This window comes from Erpetoichthys calabaricus, chromosome 2, assembly GCF_900747795.2.
Source record: "Erpetoichthys calabaricus chromosome 2, fErpCal1.3, whole genome shotgun sequence".
NCBI lineage: Eukaryota > Metazoa > Chordata > Cladistia > Polypteriformes > Polypteridae > Erpetoichthys > Erpetoichthys calabaricus.
This window is the reverse complement of record NC_041395.2, coordinates 167,503,450-167,519,819: the sequence shown is the minus strand read 5'-3', so window position 1 is coordinate 167,519,819 and position 16,370 is coordinate 167,503,450. Positions and strand designations below refer to the sequence as shown.

At 38.7% G+C, this 16,370-nt stretch overlaps 1 protein-coding gene across 2 annotated transcripts in view; it reads left to right on the top strand.

The window, feature by feature from the left end:
• Window positions 1-16,370, top strand: part of LOC114669508 (presenilins-associated rhomboid-like protein, mitochondrial) — a 1,019,231-nt gene that overhangs the window by 37,260 nt on the left and 965,601 nt on the right. The window contains exons 6-10 of one of the 2 annotated variants that reach the window (XR_007934129.1): window positions 1,644-1,793; window positions 10,133-10,203; window positions 10,409-10,510; window positions 12,197-12,294; window positions 13,271-13,513. Coding sequence is in view for 1 of the 2 variants with exons in the window: in XM_051922896.1 (XP_051778856.1) it covers window positions 1,644-1,793; window positions 10,133-10,203; window positions 10,409-10,510; window positions 12,197-12,294; window positions 13,271-13,388 (539 nt within the window). In the remaining variant the exon portion in view is untranslated. Of the gene's footprint in view, window positions 1-1,643; window positions 1,794-10,132; window positions 10,204-10,408; window positions 10,511-12,196; window positions 12,295-13,270; window positions 13,577-16,370 lie in introns of those variants that run through there. The other variant, XM_051922896.1, reaches the window with a different exon arrangement.

Here is a 16,370-nt window from a genome sequence, read left to right as displayed (position 1 = left end):
AATGCTAAGGAAACTAGGATCTGCAAAACCATCTACAGTGGAACCAAAGTAATTTCCCCCATAGGATTGTATGTAAATACAATTAATCCATTCCAGACTGTACGAACTGTATGTAAATATATATATATATATATTTACTATATGTAAATATATATTTATATATATTTTATTTTTTTATATATATTTTCTAAGCACAAATATAGTTAATTATACCATAGAATGCACAGCGTAATAGTAAACTAAATGTAAAAACATTGAATAACACTGAAAAAACCTTGAACAACAGAGAAAACTAACACTGCAATAGTTTGCGCTATAGCTCTACGAACTGCTCGCTAAAACCACTTTTTTTAAATGAGTTTTAAGCACAGGGAAAAAAAAATGAACATTTGAAAAATCTGTAATTTAATAAACCACCAAGAAAAGTAACATTGCAACAATGCAAGCAAGAACCGATCGCTGTAAACAGAAGTGAAAACAAAAACAAGCCCAGTGCATTCTTTAACTGCCTTCCTACCTTAAGCGTCCAGCCCTCTCTCTCGTGTGTGTGTCTCTCTCTCTCGTGCGCCTGTGTGTGTGTGTCTCTCTCTCGTGCGCCTGTGTGTGTGTGTGTGTCTCTCTCTCGCACGCCTGTGTGTGTGTGTCTCTCTCTCTTGCTCGCTCGCTCGCTGCACAGGAAATGCACAGGGAGAGACTGAACAAGTACAAACCAAAAGGGAAACTGGCTTGTTCGTATACCGAGTGTGTGGTCGTGAACAGATGTAAAAGTTCGTCAAACTTTTTGGTCGTAAACTGATTTGTACGTGTTCCGAGACATTCGTGAACCGAGGTTCCACTGTACTACTATACACTACCTCAAAGGGTAAGGTTTGCCATTACTCATACTCCAACACTAACACTTTACAGATTCTTGCGGACACTTGAATTCAAAACAATAATTGTTTTCTATATTTTAATGTGCTCCTTTAATCCTTCCCTCTGCTTATATTGTCCCAGAAAAAAAACAATAATAAAGCAGGGTTTTAAGTGTCATCCTTACTGTTTGTAAACATTCAGTGTGTGTTGGGGTGAACAAAGCTAGCTAGAAGTGTAAGGTATGGTTTTTCATTTCATGAATTATATTCATATGCTTCAGTTAAACAGTTTTGCACATTCATGAAAGAGGACAGTAACCTGCACCAGTCTTTTATAGACACTCACACGTATAGGTACATTTTAAACAAGCACTCGAATCTTTGTATATTCAACATGCTTCCATTTTTTCTTTTGATGTTAATATGCATTGCATTTCATATGTGAAATCATAATAGTTATTAATTTCCCTAATTAAACATCCTACTCACTCTGCCAAAGAGAAGCTTATCGCTATTCTGCCAAAATTTCTGTTCAGCATGGCTAGAAATTACAATAAGTTCATAAAGCAAAGTTTGACAGACCTGTGAAAATGCACATTAATTTCTGGAAACCTGTGTTTATAATGAATTATATTTGCCAAACTTTTTTTAAAGTTGGGTAAATGATAATAAAACAAATACTGTTCAACTAAGTAATACTGTATTTTTAAAGGCAATAATTTCTTCCAACTTATTGATGGGTTTGTATGAAATTTGAGATTAGATAATGTTTATTTTCTTTTTTTACAGAGGCTTCATGTCTTCCTATGATCTTCTCCACCTTCAGCCACTTCTCCCTTACTCATATGGCAGCAAACATGTATGTATTGTGGAGTTTCTCCTCTTCTATTGTATCTCTGCTGGGACAGGAACAGTTTATGGCTGTGTATCTGTCAGCAGGTGAGGACCATTAGAGCTGAAATGTACCTTTATAAAGTCCATACATTTATATGTGCGAAAAGCTGTACTTTTTATCTTTAGGTTTCCTTTTCTAAGCAGTTGTGTAGGTGTATAGCAACTTATAAAATTAAACTGTGGGACCTATATAAATGTATTGTCCTTCAAACAATATTATTTGTGGCAATTTTAATATACATATATAGGGAGATTTCAAAGTATATTGAAACTTTTTAAGAATATCAGAGTATTTATTTTATGGAAAACAAATGATAAAAAACCCCTAAATTTATAATGCCAGTGACTTTATTTAGGCATTGTTTTGATTTAAATATGCTCGATTTTACGGAGGCCTACATACAGTGTTGTTCTAGTTTTATGATCTTTTTTAGTTTTACTCTGTATTTAGTTTTTGATTTTACTTTTTTGTTTTTTAGTTTTTCACCATTTTTTTAGTTTTCTGTTTAAGTTTTTGCCATTTTCAAAGTTTAGTTTTTCATTCTTTTTTGTTTTTATTAGTTTAAGTTTTTCAACAATTAACAAGTATAGTTTATCCATGTATACTAGGGGGCTCCGCCCCCTGCTCGCTTCGCTCGCCAACCCCTGGCGTTGGGGCATGACAAAGAGTGAGATGTATGAATGAGATATAGAATAGTGTGGAGGTGTGGATGATGCATATAGAAAGCAAAAAATACAGTGTTTGGCACAGAGTAATGGTTTATTGGAATATTTCTTTGTACAAAACATTAGTAGTAAAGATGGTGTCCTGTCCTTGAATGAGTCTTCCTTGGCATGGAGCATTTATAACTTTAACTTTAACGTCAGATGAACGTCGAACACGTGAGAAGGCAACATAAAGTTGTCCATGTCCAAAAACGGGCTCAGAGAGGTAGATGCTAACCTTGTCCATGGTTTGTCCTTGTGATTTGTTGATACTCATGGCAAATGCAGGTTTAATGGGGAACTGTCGGCGTTTCAATGTAAAAGGTAATTCTAGGTCAGAACTCGTAAGGTCAATTCTAGGAATGAGAACAGTATTGTTAGCATGTGATCCTGTAAGAACTGTTGCTTGAATAAGATTGTGTGGCATGGTGTTGACGACTAAACGTGTGCCATTGCATAAACCCTGTTTAGTGTTAAGATTTCTTAATAGCATGATTATTGTTCCGTTTTTAAGGCTAAGATTGTGTTGTGGTAATCCGGCCGGGTTAATAGTGTTCAAATATTCTAAGGGGAAATTCAGATGTTCATTGTCGTCATCAGAGTCAACTTTGTCAGAGCTTAGAAAGAGCCGTGCCTCTCCAGGAAGTAATGAAATGACCTGGTTATTAATGTGATCAACATTAATATTTTTTGGACATAATATAGTGCGTTGTGTTAAAAGGGGTATTTGGTCCAATGAGATTGCTGTTCCAAATATCTCTGTAACTAAGTCGTCGCAGATAAAGGATTGGGGAATTGTAATAATATCTGGGTGAAGTCCATCTGTATTGGTGAGTGTACCATTTCCCAGTTGTAATAGCCAATTGTTATATTCTGGATCTGGACATCGCATGTTTTGTACTAACTGTATTGTTTGAAAGCAATGCCAATTGTCTGCGTATTTTAAGGTGGACTGAACAATAGCTGAGCGCATGGCATGTGGAACAATAGCCAAGCATTGTCTAAAATCACCTCCTAATAAAAGTACTTTTCCTCCAAAGGGAATATTATTATTCATCAACGTTTATAGAAGTTTATCAATGGTGTTGAGTAAGTGACTGGATGCCATTGTACATTCATCAATAATTAACAGTTTCGCAAGACGGATGTCATATTTGTCCACATATGCGAAAGCAGTATGGGCCATTGCCTTTTGGTGGCCTGATATGTACTCCGGTAGATGCAAAAGCAAATGAACTATTGTAGGATCTAATGCAGTTCATAAAGTTTTTACTTTCAGGCACATCGTTAGTTAGAAGCTTCTGTAGATATTCAGGATATGAATGTAAAGGAGGCAGTCTAATCTGACCCTTTTGACAACAACGTGTAAATTCATTATTTGTATTGCCAGTTGTTTCTTCAGGGAAGTTAAGTGAATGACAATGATTGCAAATGACATTCATTAATCCCAATGAATTTTCCTCAATAGTGCACTCATTATTGAACACGTTGTCAGCCAAGTGGCGCAAGCGTTTAGCAGGTGTCTGGCGTTGATGTCCGCGACGGGCAGGTTTTGCTTGTGGCGTTTGAGAGGCGCGTTGTTGCATGTCCAGTTTTGGGACGCGCTATTTTGGAGGTGTAATCGATTCGCCTGTGCTGTGCGAAAAGTCCGTTTCAGTCTACGTCGTGCATTGTTTGTATCGAGCCTTGTCCGTTTTTGTATGTCGGTCAGTTGAGCTTTCTGTTTTTGGAGCCTTGCTTGCTTGTTTTCTGGCAGTTCATATGCGCGTTGTAGACGTCTGCGTTCATTTATGCTGTCTCTTCGCTCCCGTTTTTGTATGTCTGAGACGCGAGGTCTTTCGGTTTGAACTCGTGCCTGTTTCAATGCAGTACTTTGAGACGCGCGCTGTATGCGTCTACGTTCATTGTGTCTGTCCATTTGGGCACGTCTCTGTAACGGGGTTAGTTGAGCTTTGCGTTTTTGGAGCTGAGACATTTTTTCTCCCGGAGTTTCAGAAGCGCGTTGTATGCGCCGCCGTGTATTTTGTTGTTTCATGCGGGTTCGTGTGTTTGGTCCCGTTATCCGAGCCGAATTGTTTTGTACCTGTGAGCGTGTATTCATGACTTGTTTGTTCCTCAGCGTGCGAAATATGGATAAGTAATAAGGAGGATCTGCAGTTGAACGGTTAATAGTGGTTTATTGTAAGGAGATCCACCTATGCTGCATAGTGTGAAGGTGTTGAGATGACGTATGTTTAATATGGACGGTTCCTTTAGAAATGGGGCTTTGGGTGTGTTTGTGTGCCAGGGGCTTGTTGAATCGTCCTCTTTGTGTGTGTCCCGTCCGGTGCTTGTAGGGGGGGTGGGTGCTTGCAGGTGGGCGCGAGCGGCTTCTTTTTTTTTGTGTGCTAGTTTCGTGTGCAATGGGTTTCGTGCGGCGCTGTGTGCGTCGCCTGCGTTTGACCCCTTTTTTCTGTGCTGACTCCTTTTTTCTGTGGTCGCGGCGCCTCATTTCTTTGACTCCTTTTTTCTGTGCTCACTCCTTTTTTCTGTGGTCGCGGCCGCCTCTCGCGGCGCCTCATTTCTTGGGGCGCCTGCGCAGTACGTCTTTTTGCGGCTACGGCCCATGGCCGGATGTCCCTGCGTCCATCCGGTTTAGCATTCTCGGTTAGTAATATGGATACTGCATTTCTACAAGCACACCATGTACTTTAAATACGGAACATCTGTTATAGCAACATCTCAGATCATTCACTTAATAAGCAACATGCAATACCTGGGACACTCCCTATGAGCCTAAACTATGAGGAAGTAATTTATTTACACATGTAGGAATAAACAGATTTTAGCAATTTAGAATGCTTAATGATACTCTTCTATTATCCAGCTATTAAACAATATCAACAATTATTTAACAATGTAAGAGACAATATAATAGCAATATAAGAGCCTTTTCCAGGCCAATGCCCAGTCTCTGGACAACAAACTAGACGATCTCCGTGGTAGACTTCGTTTTCAGCGAGATCTGCGTGACTGTTGTATTTTCTGCCTCACAGAAACATGGCTCACTGCCTGCATGCCAGATTCGGCTTTCCAGCCAGACGGCTTCTCCCGGATGAGTTGAATGTGTTTTTCGCTTGCTTCGAGCTCGCTAACACAGACAGGCCTGTGTGACCCCCCCACAACACCGCAAGACTCCATCCTGAAGCTCTCTGAGGATGACTTGAGGAAGACTTTTTCCCGACTCAGCATCCGCAAAGCACCTGGCCCAGATGGAGTCACAGGTCGCGTTTTAAAAACATGTTGTGACCAGCTAGCTGCTGTCTTTACAGATATTTTTAACAAATCTCTGAGAGTTTCATCTGTCCCCACCTGCTTCGAGGACACAGCCATCATCTATGTCCCAAAAAAAAAAATAAAGTAGTCTGCCCTAATTATTACCACCCAGTAGCACTTACTCCCATAGCCATGAAGTGCTTTGAGAGGCTGGTGCTAGAACACATCAAGGACATCATCCCTGACAGTCTGGACCCCCTCCGGTTTGCCTACCGTTGCAACAGGTCCGCTGAGGATGCCAAATCCATAACACTTCACACCACCCTGTCTCATCTGGAGAACAAGAACTGTTATGCCATGCTGCTGTTTGTGGACTACAGCTCTGCATTTAACACTGTCATTCCATCCCAGCTCATTGCTAAACTCCTGGATCTGGGGCTTAGCTCTTCTCTGTGCAACTGGGTACTGGACTTCCTCACCGGCAGACCTCAGCAAGTGCGTATTGGTGGAAAAACCTCCTCCATCATCACCATCAACACTGGCACCCCGCAGGGCACCGTGCTGAGCCCCTTGCTTTACTCTCTCTACACCCATGACTGCGTAGCTCTAAGTACAGTTCTAACACCATCCTCAAGTTTGCGGACGATACCACTGTAATAGGTCTGATCAGCAAGGACGATGAGACGGCCTACAGGGAGGAGGTCAGACTCCTGGCAGAATGGTGTCAAGACAACAACCTCACCCACAACATTAGCAAAACTAAGGAGATGATTGTGGATTTCCGCAAACAGGCAACAGAGCACAGCCCCATCTACAGTTGTGCTTGAAAGTTTGTGAACCCTTTAGAATTTTCTATATTTATGCATAAATATGACCTAAAACATCATCAGATTTTCACTCAAGTCCTAAAAGTAGATAAAGAGAAACGAGTTAAACAAATGAGACAAAAATATTATACTTGGTCATTTATTTATTGAGGATAATGATCGAATATTACATATTTGTGAGTGGCAAAAATATGTGAACCTCTAGGATTACCAGTTAGTTTGAAGGTGAAATTAGAGTCAGGTGTTTTCAATCAATGGGATGACAATCAGGTGTGAGTGGGCACCCTTTGTTATTTAAAGAACAGGGATCTATCAAAGTCTGCTCTTCACAACACATGTTTGTGGAAGTGTATCATGGCACGAACAAAGGAGATTTCTGAGGACCTCAGAAAAAGAGTTGTTGATGCTCATCAGGCTGGAAACTGTTACAAAACCATCTCTAAAGAGTTTGGACTCCACCAATCCACAGTCAGACTGATTGTGTACAAACTGAGGAAATTCAAGACCATTGTTACCATCCCCAGGAGTGGTCGACCAACAAAGATCACTCCAAGAGCAAGGCGTGTAATAGTCGGCGAGGTCACAAAAGACCCCAGGGTAACTTCTAAGTAACTGAAGGCCTCTCTCACATTAGTTAATGTTCATGTTCATGAGTCCACCATCAGGAGAACATTGAACAACAATGGTGTGTATGGCAGGGTTGCAAGGAGAAAGCCACTGCTCTCCAAATAAAACATTGCTGCTCGTCTGCAGTTTGCTAAAGATCACGTGGACAAACCAGAAGGCTATTGGAAGAATGTTTTGTGGATGGATGAGACCAAAATAGAACTTTTTGGTTTAAATGAAAAGCGTTATGTTTGGAGAAAGGAAAACACTTAATTCCAGCATAAGAACCTTATCCCATCTGTGAAACATGGTGGTGGTAGTATCATGGTTTGGGCCTGTTTTGCTGCATCTGGGCCAGGACGGCTTGCCTTCATTGATGGAACAATGAATTCTGAATTATATCAGAGAATTCTAAAGGAAAATGTCAGGACATCTGGCCATGAACTGAATCTCAAGAGAAGGTGGGTCATGCAGCAAGACAACGACCCTAAGCACACAAGTCGTTCTACCAAACAATGGTTAAAGAAGAATAAAGTTAATGTTTTGGAATGGCCAAGTCAAAGTCCTGACCTTAATCCAATCGAAATGTTGTGGAAGGACCTGAAGCGAGCAGTTAATGTGAGGAAACCCACCAACATCTCAGAGTTGAAGCTGTTCTGTACGGAGGAATGGGCTAAAATTCCTCCAAGCCAGTGTGCAGGACTGATCAACAGTTACTGGAAACGTTTAGTTGCAGTTATTGCTGCAAAGGGGGGTCACACCAGATACTGAAAGCAAAGGTTCACATACTTTTGCCACTCACAAATATGTAATATTCGATCATTTTCCTTAATAAATAAATGACCAAGTATAATATTTTTGTCTCATTTGTTTAACTGGTTTCTCTTTATCTACTTTTAGGACTTGAGTGAAAATCTGATGATGTTTTAGGTCATATTTATGCATAAATATAGAAAATTCTAAAGGGTTCACAAACTTTTAAGCACAACTGTACATCGGAGGTGAGGCTGTGGAGCAGGTCGGCAGCTTTAGGTTCCTTGGAGTCACCCTCACTGATGACCATAAATGGTCAAGTCACACTGCAGCAGTAGTCAAGAAAGCCCAACAATGCCTCTACTTCCTAAGGAGACTGAATAAAGCCCGGATGTCCCCCACAACCCTGTGCAGATTCTACAGGATTTACAGTACTTGTACACATGACAATAAAGGATTGAATTGAATTGAACTGAAAATGAATCGTACAAGAGTGGATTTCATTATCAGTTTTATAGCCATACCCTGGACAGACATCAACCATTCAATGGCAATTCATTTGCTAGACCACAGAGCCACTGTAAAAAACTTTGCAACATTGTGGATTCTAAATATATTAAGATTATTGCAGTCCATCCATTTTCTATAAATGAAGCATTTCACATAGAGTAGGTCATAATGTTAGTGTACAGGAATGCGCTCTGTGACACCACACTGCTCATATTAAAACACCAATACTCGGCTGATAACATTGATGGCACACTACTCATCTGCTTAATCTTTGACTATACATGTAATGTCAATAAACGAGCAGTTTCTGTAGGAAGTAGGATTAAATGGCTGAAATTCCTACCTTCTTTGGCATATAAAGGTAGCATTTTTTCCAATCTAAATGCTGGTTGAATCTAAAGCATGGGGATGGTATTCAAACTTGAAAAATCCTCCTTGTCTCTTATTTTCAGAATATTTAGCTGTATTTTCCAAAGTATCATATAATATTTTTTTAATTCAAGTGACTTTTAATCTGTTTAGTGAAAGTTGTCTGCCATTCCCTATAGAGCAGGGCGTTTGTGAGTGATGGTCAATTATAGGCCGTAAAATCCACAGAATAAGTCATTGACAAGTGATGAGGCTTACCTGGTGTTTGCTCTCACTCATTGAATAGAAGGCTGTGTGATGGATGAAAAAAACAATGAAATCCACACATTCAGACACCAGCAGCATGAGATTCTTGCACATACACATAGGTTAATGTTGGTTCCAAACCAAATTTACAACTGTGTGATATTAATTAACATATAACAGATATACCGGGAACTACATGCTCACATGTATATTTTGCACAGACTAGTATGAAAATCAAAATTTTATATTACAAAAACTAGTTTTGTTTTCATTTTTAGTTCTATTTTTCAGGCAGTTTTTCATTTTTATTTTAGTTTTAGTTAACAAAATATATTTTTTTTTTTTGTTAATGACATATTTTGTATTAGTTTTAGTTAATGGGAATAATTCTACCTCCATACAAAGAATTCAAGTTTAGGAAAGCAAATAGAAAAGGCAGAAGTGAAGTATGTTTATGATGGTTGATATTATACTTGGGTGTAGAGCATAAAACTGTTTATTGGGGCATATAATATGGAGAATAGGATTAAATCACACAGTTTGTGACACTCGAAATAAAAGATTTGTGCAAACATAAATAAGATTGATATGGTAAGTCTTTACTGTATTCAGCAGATGGTTGAAGTACTTGTGCCCCAAAATTTCTGAGGAAGGAAGTTTAAAATCTAGTTATTGACTTGCCTGTAGGATAAATCTATAAAGTTTACCAAGGCAGAAGGGATGCACAAGCAATTGTGTGTTATGGTAGTGAGATATGAGCAAAGGTTAGTGCCTTCCTTATTGACCATCACAGTCTGCATGTATCTTTATTCTTTTGTTTTCTACTACTTCAAAGAATAGGATGAACTCCACCATCTCTTGTCATTTTCGTGAGGTATTTTTAAGTGTGAGCCAGTCAGTAATAGCTGTATGAAGTCTAGTCTGTACCATTAAGACAGGCATAAGATGGCATACTTAAGTTTTCTCATACAAATGATGTTTACCTTTTGCTTTATTTGTGACTGTGCTACATGGAGCCAGTGTGACATCTTTAAAAAATGTTATTATATAAAAATAATTTACAAAAAGATGCTATCTGATTTTTCCCTTTCTTTTGTTTTTTTTTTTTTGCAGGAGTTATATCTACGTTTGTGAGTTATGTGTGTAAAACTGTCACTGGAAGATTTGGCCCTTCCCTTGGAGCAGTAAGTTTTAACTTATATGTTGTACTTTTTAAAGTTCCATTTGCATTTTTTAAAGGGTTGTTTAAATTTTTTTTGTACTTTTTTGTTCCGTTATATGCAGCATTTTGTAATCTGCATGGAACCTCTGATTACTTAACACTTACAGAACTTGAAAGTGCTCACAGTGAATAGACCTTAACTCTTCTCTTTTTGACTCTCTTCACAGTCAGGTGCTATTATGACCATTTTGGCTGCAGTCTGCACAAAGATACCAGAAGCAAAATTGGCTATCATCTTTCTTCCTATGTTCACATTCTCTGCTGGAAGCGTAAGTTGTCTTGTGTTTTACATTGCTTTTAGCTGCATTACCATCCTTGTATTGTGGATAGTATTCTGGATATAGTGATTGGGGATTGTAGGAACAAGGGTGGAGGATTACATAATAGCAGGTATTTTTTCGTGATTAAGCGTTACTTAGGCCTTTGGATTTATTTACTCATTTTGTAACTTGTGGGTATGCAAGAAAGGTTTTTGAACATGGCAATGTAGGAGAACGTGGAAGTGTGTATTAGAGGATTTGTCTATATCCTACAATCCATCTGTCCATACACAGTGATTCTGAAGGAAGTATGTTTAAACAAAGAAGCTTATTGCTTGAATAAAGGATGCTATTTACTTTGCTTTTGGAGTTTTTTATTATGCTATACCAGCAATTTCTAAAAAAAAGACGATGCAAATAATTCTATAATGATGTTTTATTGCTACAGTATGTTTTTCCTATCTGTTGCATGTGTTATATCCATTAGAAAATCACCCAAGTTCCAAATATATTCGTAGAACTACACAATCTCTTTAAATAGCTTATTGCACCTGCACTATATGGCCAAAAGTATAGGGACACCCCTCCAAATTATGGAGGTCAGGTGTTTCATCCACACCAGTTGTTAGGAGGAAATAAAATTAAGCACATAGCCGTGCAATCTTCATTGACAAACCTTGGTAGTAGAATGGGTCATACTGAAGGACACATCATTATTCAAATTTCTGTTTTGCTAGACCTTCCCCTGCAAACACGGAGACGGAACACAAAGTGGTAGACCACACAAACTCGCAGAATGGCACTGCCGAAGTCTGACAATATTTCTCATCTTCTGTTGCTTTACACACAACAGAGTTCCAAACTGCCTCTGGAAGCAACATCAGCACAAGAACTGTGTGTAAGGAGCTTGATAAAGTGGGTTTCCATGGCCAAGCAGCTGCACACAATGCACAATGTGAATCATTGGAGTGGTGTTTTCTGGAGTGATGAATCCCCCTTCAATATCTGGCAGTCTGATGGATGAATCAGAGTTTGGTGGATGCCAGTAGAATGTCACCTTCTAGACTATATAGTTCCTTCTGAAATGTTTGGTGAAAGAGGGATAGTGGTCTGAGGCTATTGTTTAAGGTTTGAGTTATACCCCTTGATTCCAGTGAAGTGTACAATTAATGCTCCAGCACATTTAGACAATTGTGCACTTCCACCTTTGTTGAAATACAGTAGTTTGGGGAGGGCCCCTTTCTGTTCCAGTATGACTGTGCCGTAGTTCACAATGCCAGGTCTATAAAGACATGGGGTTGATGAGTTTGGTATGGAGTAAAATGAGTGACCTGTAAAATGCTTTGGCCTCTGCCCTATTGAGCACCTTTATGGTGATTTAGAACACTGACTGTGAGCCAGATCTTCATGTTTAACAACAGTCGCTGACCTCATAAATGCTCTTTTCACTGAGTGGGCATAAATTCCCAGAGAAACACACCAAAGTGTTATGGAAAGCCTTAGCAGTAGAATGGTGACTCTACCCAATCTAGGGGGTGTTTACGACACAATAGTACTCATGTTTTTTTTTAAAGAGATGTTCAAAAAGCTCATATAGTTGTGATGGTCAGGAGTCTCCAGTTTTTTAATGTGCCAGAACGATTTTTTTTTTCTCTTTGTCTAAAGTTAAAAATGTCATTGTTCTTTTTGTTTCAGGCAGTAAAGGCAATTATCGCTTTGGATTCAGTTGGATTGTTTCTAGGGTGGAGGTTTTTTGACCATGCTGCACATCTGGGTGGAGCTTTGTTTGGCATGTAAGTCTAGCAGTACTATGCCCCACTTGATGGCCACATCCAAATTACAGTAACTAAAAGTTCGATAACACTGAATTGAAGCTTTTATAGATGAAATGTTCATTGGTTAGAAGAGTTGCAATGAAATTAAAGCCAAGCAATATTAAAAGATATATATATAAAATGACATTTCAAAAAGACACACACTTTGTTGATCATTGTTTTTGTGTGGGGATCGACAGTATGGTGTAGGCATTACAGCTTTGAAATGTAGACCAAAAAAGCATTTTGAGCAAGTCTGAGATCCATTATAGAGAAGAAAAAACAAGAAGATAATAAAAACCTGTTTCCCAATATAGAAAATTATTGAATGTCTATCACACCTCATCTATCATAAAGAAACAAAGAATGCATAATGACAACACCACTGTCTAAATCTGGTATTCCTTTTTATTTTGGTTATTGGATAAAAACAGCCGCTTAGGATAGGTCTTGTTCATATTCTGCACAACGTGTTTCTAAAATGGCTACTAAGTGATCTTGCAAAAAGATTTCAGAAAGTCTTCTGGCCTAATAAGACTAAATAGGAATTTGCAGCTTGAGTGCTAATCAACATTTGTAATGGAAATCAAGCTCTGTATGCCATAGAGTTTATATCATCCACAACTAAATGATATTGTAGTGACAGATTTATGTTATGAGCATACTTTTCAGCAGAAAGGACTGGCAACATTTTAGGGTTGTTAGAATTATTAATTAGGAGTAATACTGGGTAATAACCTGCACCTGTTTGCCAAAAAATTTTAAACAACAAAAGGATGCTGACAGATGAACAGTGCAGTGGCTTAAAATGAAGAAAACAGGTGATCCTTAGTGGCCCAGTAAGATGAAAATCCAAGTCAGGAATGACTTAATGTACCAAGTATGATGGTCTTCATCTGGCACCTAATTTAAAGGCCCATTTTCCTTTTTTAATTGACTTTTTTTCCCCTCACAGTTGGTACATCCACTACGGACATGAGTTAATCTGGAAGAGGAGAGAGCCCTTTGTCAAGATCTGGCATAATATAAGGACTGGAGGCCCCAGAAGCAGTGGAGGAAATGGTTCTTTGTAGCAGTGCCACTGCTTACTGCATATCACTGCAAAACGGACTGTTGTACAAATGCAGAAAAGCTATGGCCTGGAAGAAGATCATTTTAATGAACTGAGGACTAACAGACATTTGACTATCTTATTATAGTGTACAAAATTTGTGCAACTTTTTTTGTATGTAAATTAAAGCAAATTAAATTGATACAAGTTTTTGAATCCTTTCAAATCTCGTCAGTTACTTGAACTGTACACTACAATGATTTTCACCAATTCTGATGGTATCCTAAACAATAGGATTTTTCTTGGACCTATATCTGAAATTAAATGGGCTACTTTGGGAGCAATATTGAGACATGAGTCACTCTACAAGAGTCACCTACGTTTTTTGTACACATATTGTACCTCTAGAATTCACTGTGGTTAGTGGACCTGTAAAAAGCAGCACCTATGTAATATAAGGGGTGTCTGATGGAAGGTGAGCCTATGTGAGAAGGAAGTTGCACAGCAGAATGCCGTTTTAGGATTTTTCCATGTAGTCTCCCTGAAGGTGAACACACTTCTCCCACCAGTGTTACAGCCTCTTGGTACTCTTAGAAAAAAATGTAACTTCTTGTGAGTCATACCACTACCTCATCAGTGATAGCATGGCAACAAAACAGCTCTTTCTTCATCTCAGGAAAGAGAAAGATCTGAAGGTGTGAAATCTTACAAATAAGGCAGGTGGGGCAACAGTTTGAGGTTGCATTCTTGCAATGTTTCTACTGTCACATACAAGCTGTGATCTGGTGAAGCATTGTCGTGATGACTGTGAGGGACAGCTTTTTGGGATGTTTTTTCAGCAATGGCAGACGGGAGACAGTTGCCAGTTGGAGAGTTGCCAAAAATTACAAGCAACATCTGGTATATGTAATAAAACAATTTGACATTACTTCTTCATAGATAGGCTGTCTTCCCCCCAAACACCCCTTGAAGTGTATACTATTTACAAATTGTTCCAATATATGGATGTTAGGTGAATATACAATTCTATAAAAAGAATGTACACCCATGGACAATTTGCATATTTTGATGATATTTGAGAATTACGTCCAACTCTGGCAATAAACTTTAAAAAAAAAACAAAAAACGGCATTTGCAAAAGTTCAGGCACCCTTTCAGAATTAAGGTGTGAGAACTTATGTTGTATGTCTAGTCTGGCATAGTGTAATCGAGAGTTGTCATCTGGCAGCTGATAATTCCACAGCCTAATAAATTCATTTCAGCCTTCAAGCATTGTAAAACATTCAACAACTGAGCAACTGGGTGAGGATCTGACAATTAAACTAGTTGATGCCTACAAACCAGGGGAAGGCATCAAAACGATACCAAAGCACTTCCAGATAGCAATTCCCACAGTCTGAAATGTTGTAAATAAATGGCAGTTAAGAGCAGCTGTGGAAATGTAAGACAAGATCTGGAAGACCAAGAAAATTAACAATTGGAACTGCTCGCATAGTGTGCATGAAAGCAAAGCAAAACCCCCATATGACTGCAACAGACCTGCAGGTAAGTTTAGCAGAAGAAGGACTGGTGGTGCACTGCTCCACTGTGGAGCGATACATGGAAGAACCATCAGAGGTAAACCTTAACTGCATTGTCGCCACAAAAGCAGTATCTTCAAAAGACTGGTGGCCTTTTAGAACAAATACCATAGGCAGAGGAGGTTAAAATGAAACTCTTTTGATTACAACCACAAGAAAGATTCGTGGAGAAAAAGCTGTGTTTGAAGAAAACACCTTGCTACCTGTTAAGTATGTGGGTGTATCTTATTATGCTTTGTAGTCGTCTGGCAGTTAGAGGTTCAGGAAGCATTGTGCGAGTACAGGGAAGAATGGATTCAACTAAAAATCAGTAAATCCTGCAGGAGAATATCAGGAAACGTACTTCAGAAAACACAATATGGAGGTTTTGGAATGGCCTCTCCAGACCTGAACTTCATTGAACTTGGACAGAAACTGAAATACATTTTTAAAAAATATCAACTCTTCTGTATGGCTTTTGAAAAACCAGAGAGAGAAACTCTGGGAGATTTTGAAAGTGTAACTGCATATCTATAATAAATAGATAGATACTTTATTAATCCCAAGGGGAAATTCACATACTCCAGCAGCAGCATACTGATAAAGAAAATATTAAAGAGTGATAACAATGCAGGTATACAGACAGACAATAACTTTGAATAATGTTAACGTTTACCCCCCGGGTGGAATTGAAGACTTGCATATTGTGGGGGAGGAACAATCTCCTCAGTCTGTCAGTGGAGCAGGACAGTGACAGCAGTCTGTCGCTGAAGCTGCTCCTCTGTCTGGAGATGATACTGTTTAGTGGAAGCAGTGGATTCTCCATTATTGACAGGAGCCTGCTCAGTGCCCGTCGCTCTGCTACAGATGTCAAACTGTCCAGCTCTGTGCCTACAATAAAGCCTAATAATAATTATTATAATATAATTATAATAATGGCTGCACATTAAACAGTACTTGAAACTGCAGGACGTTTCTGACAGTGAAACTTAAATGTGCTGTGCGTGCAAGACAAGTCAAGAATATCTTGTGGCCAGAAACAATCTGCATGGAAAAATGGGGGAAAAAAATCCAAAATATGAATTGAAAGGCTCATAGCTGGCTACAAAAAATGTTTGCATGCTGTGATTTTTGCCAAAGGGAGGTGTTACTGTGTACTGACTTTGTAAGGTGCACACATTTTTGCAAATGTAACATTTACTCTTCAATTTTTTTCCTTTTTTTATTTCATCACACATATCACAACTTCTATTAACATTTTTCATAAAAATACCAGTGTTTTAGTTTGTTTGCTGCCAAAGTTGTCTTTACTATTTTTCAATTGGAAAGTCCACAAAACCCGTATTTGTGTTTGCTGATACTCCAGCTCACACACACAAATGTATAGAAATAAATATTAACCTTTAAAAAGAAGTGAAAACAGTCCTTGTAAAACAAATTAGAAA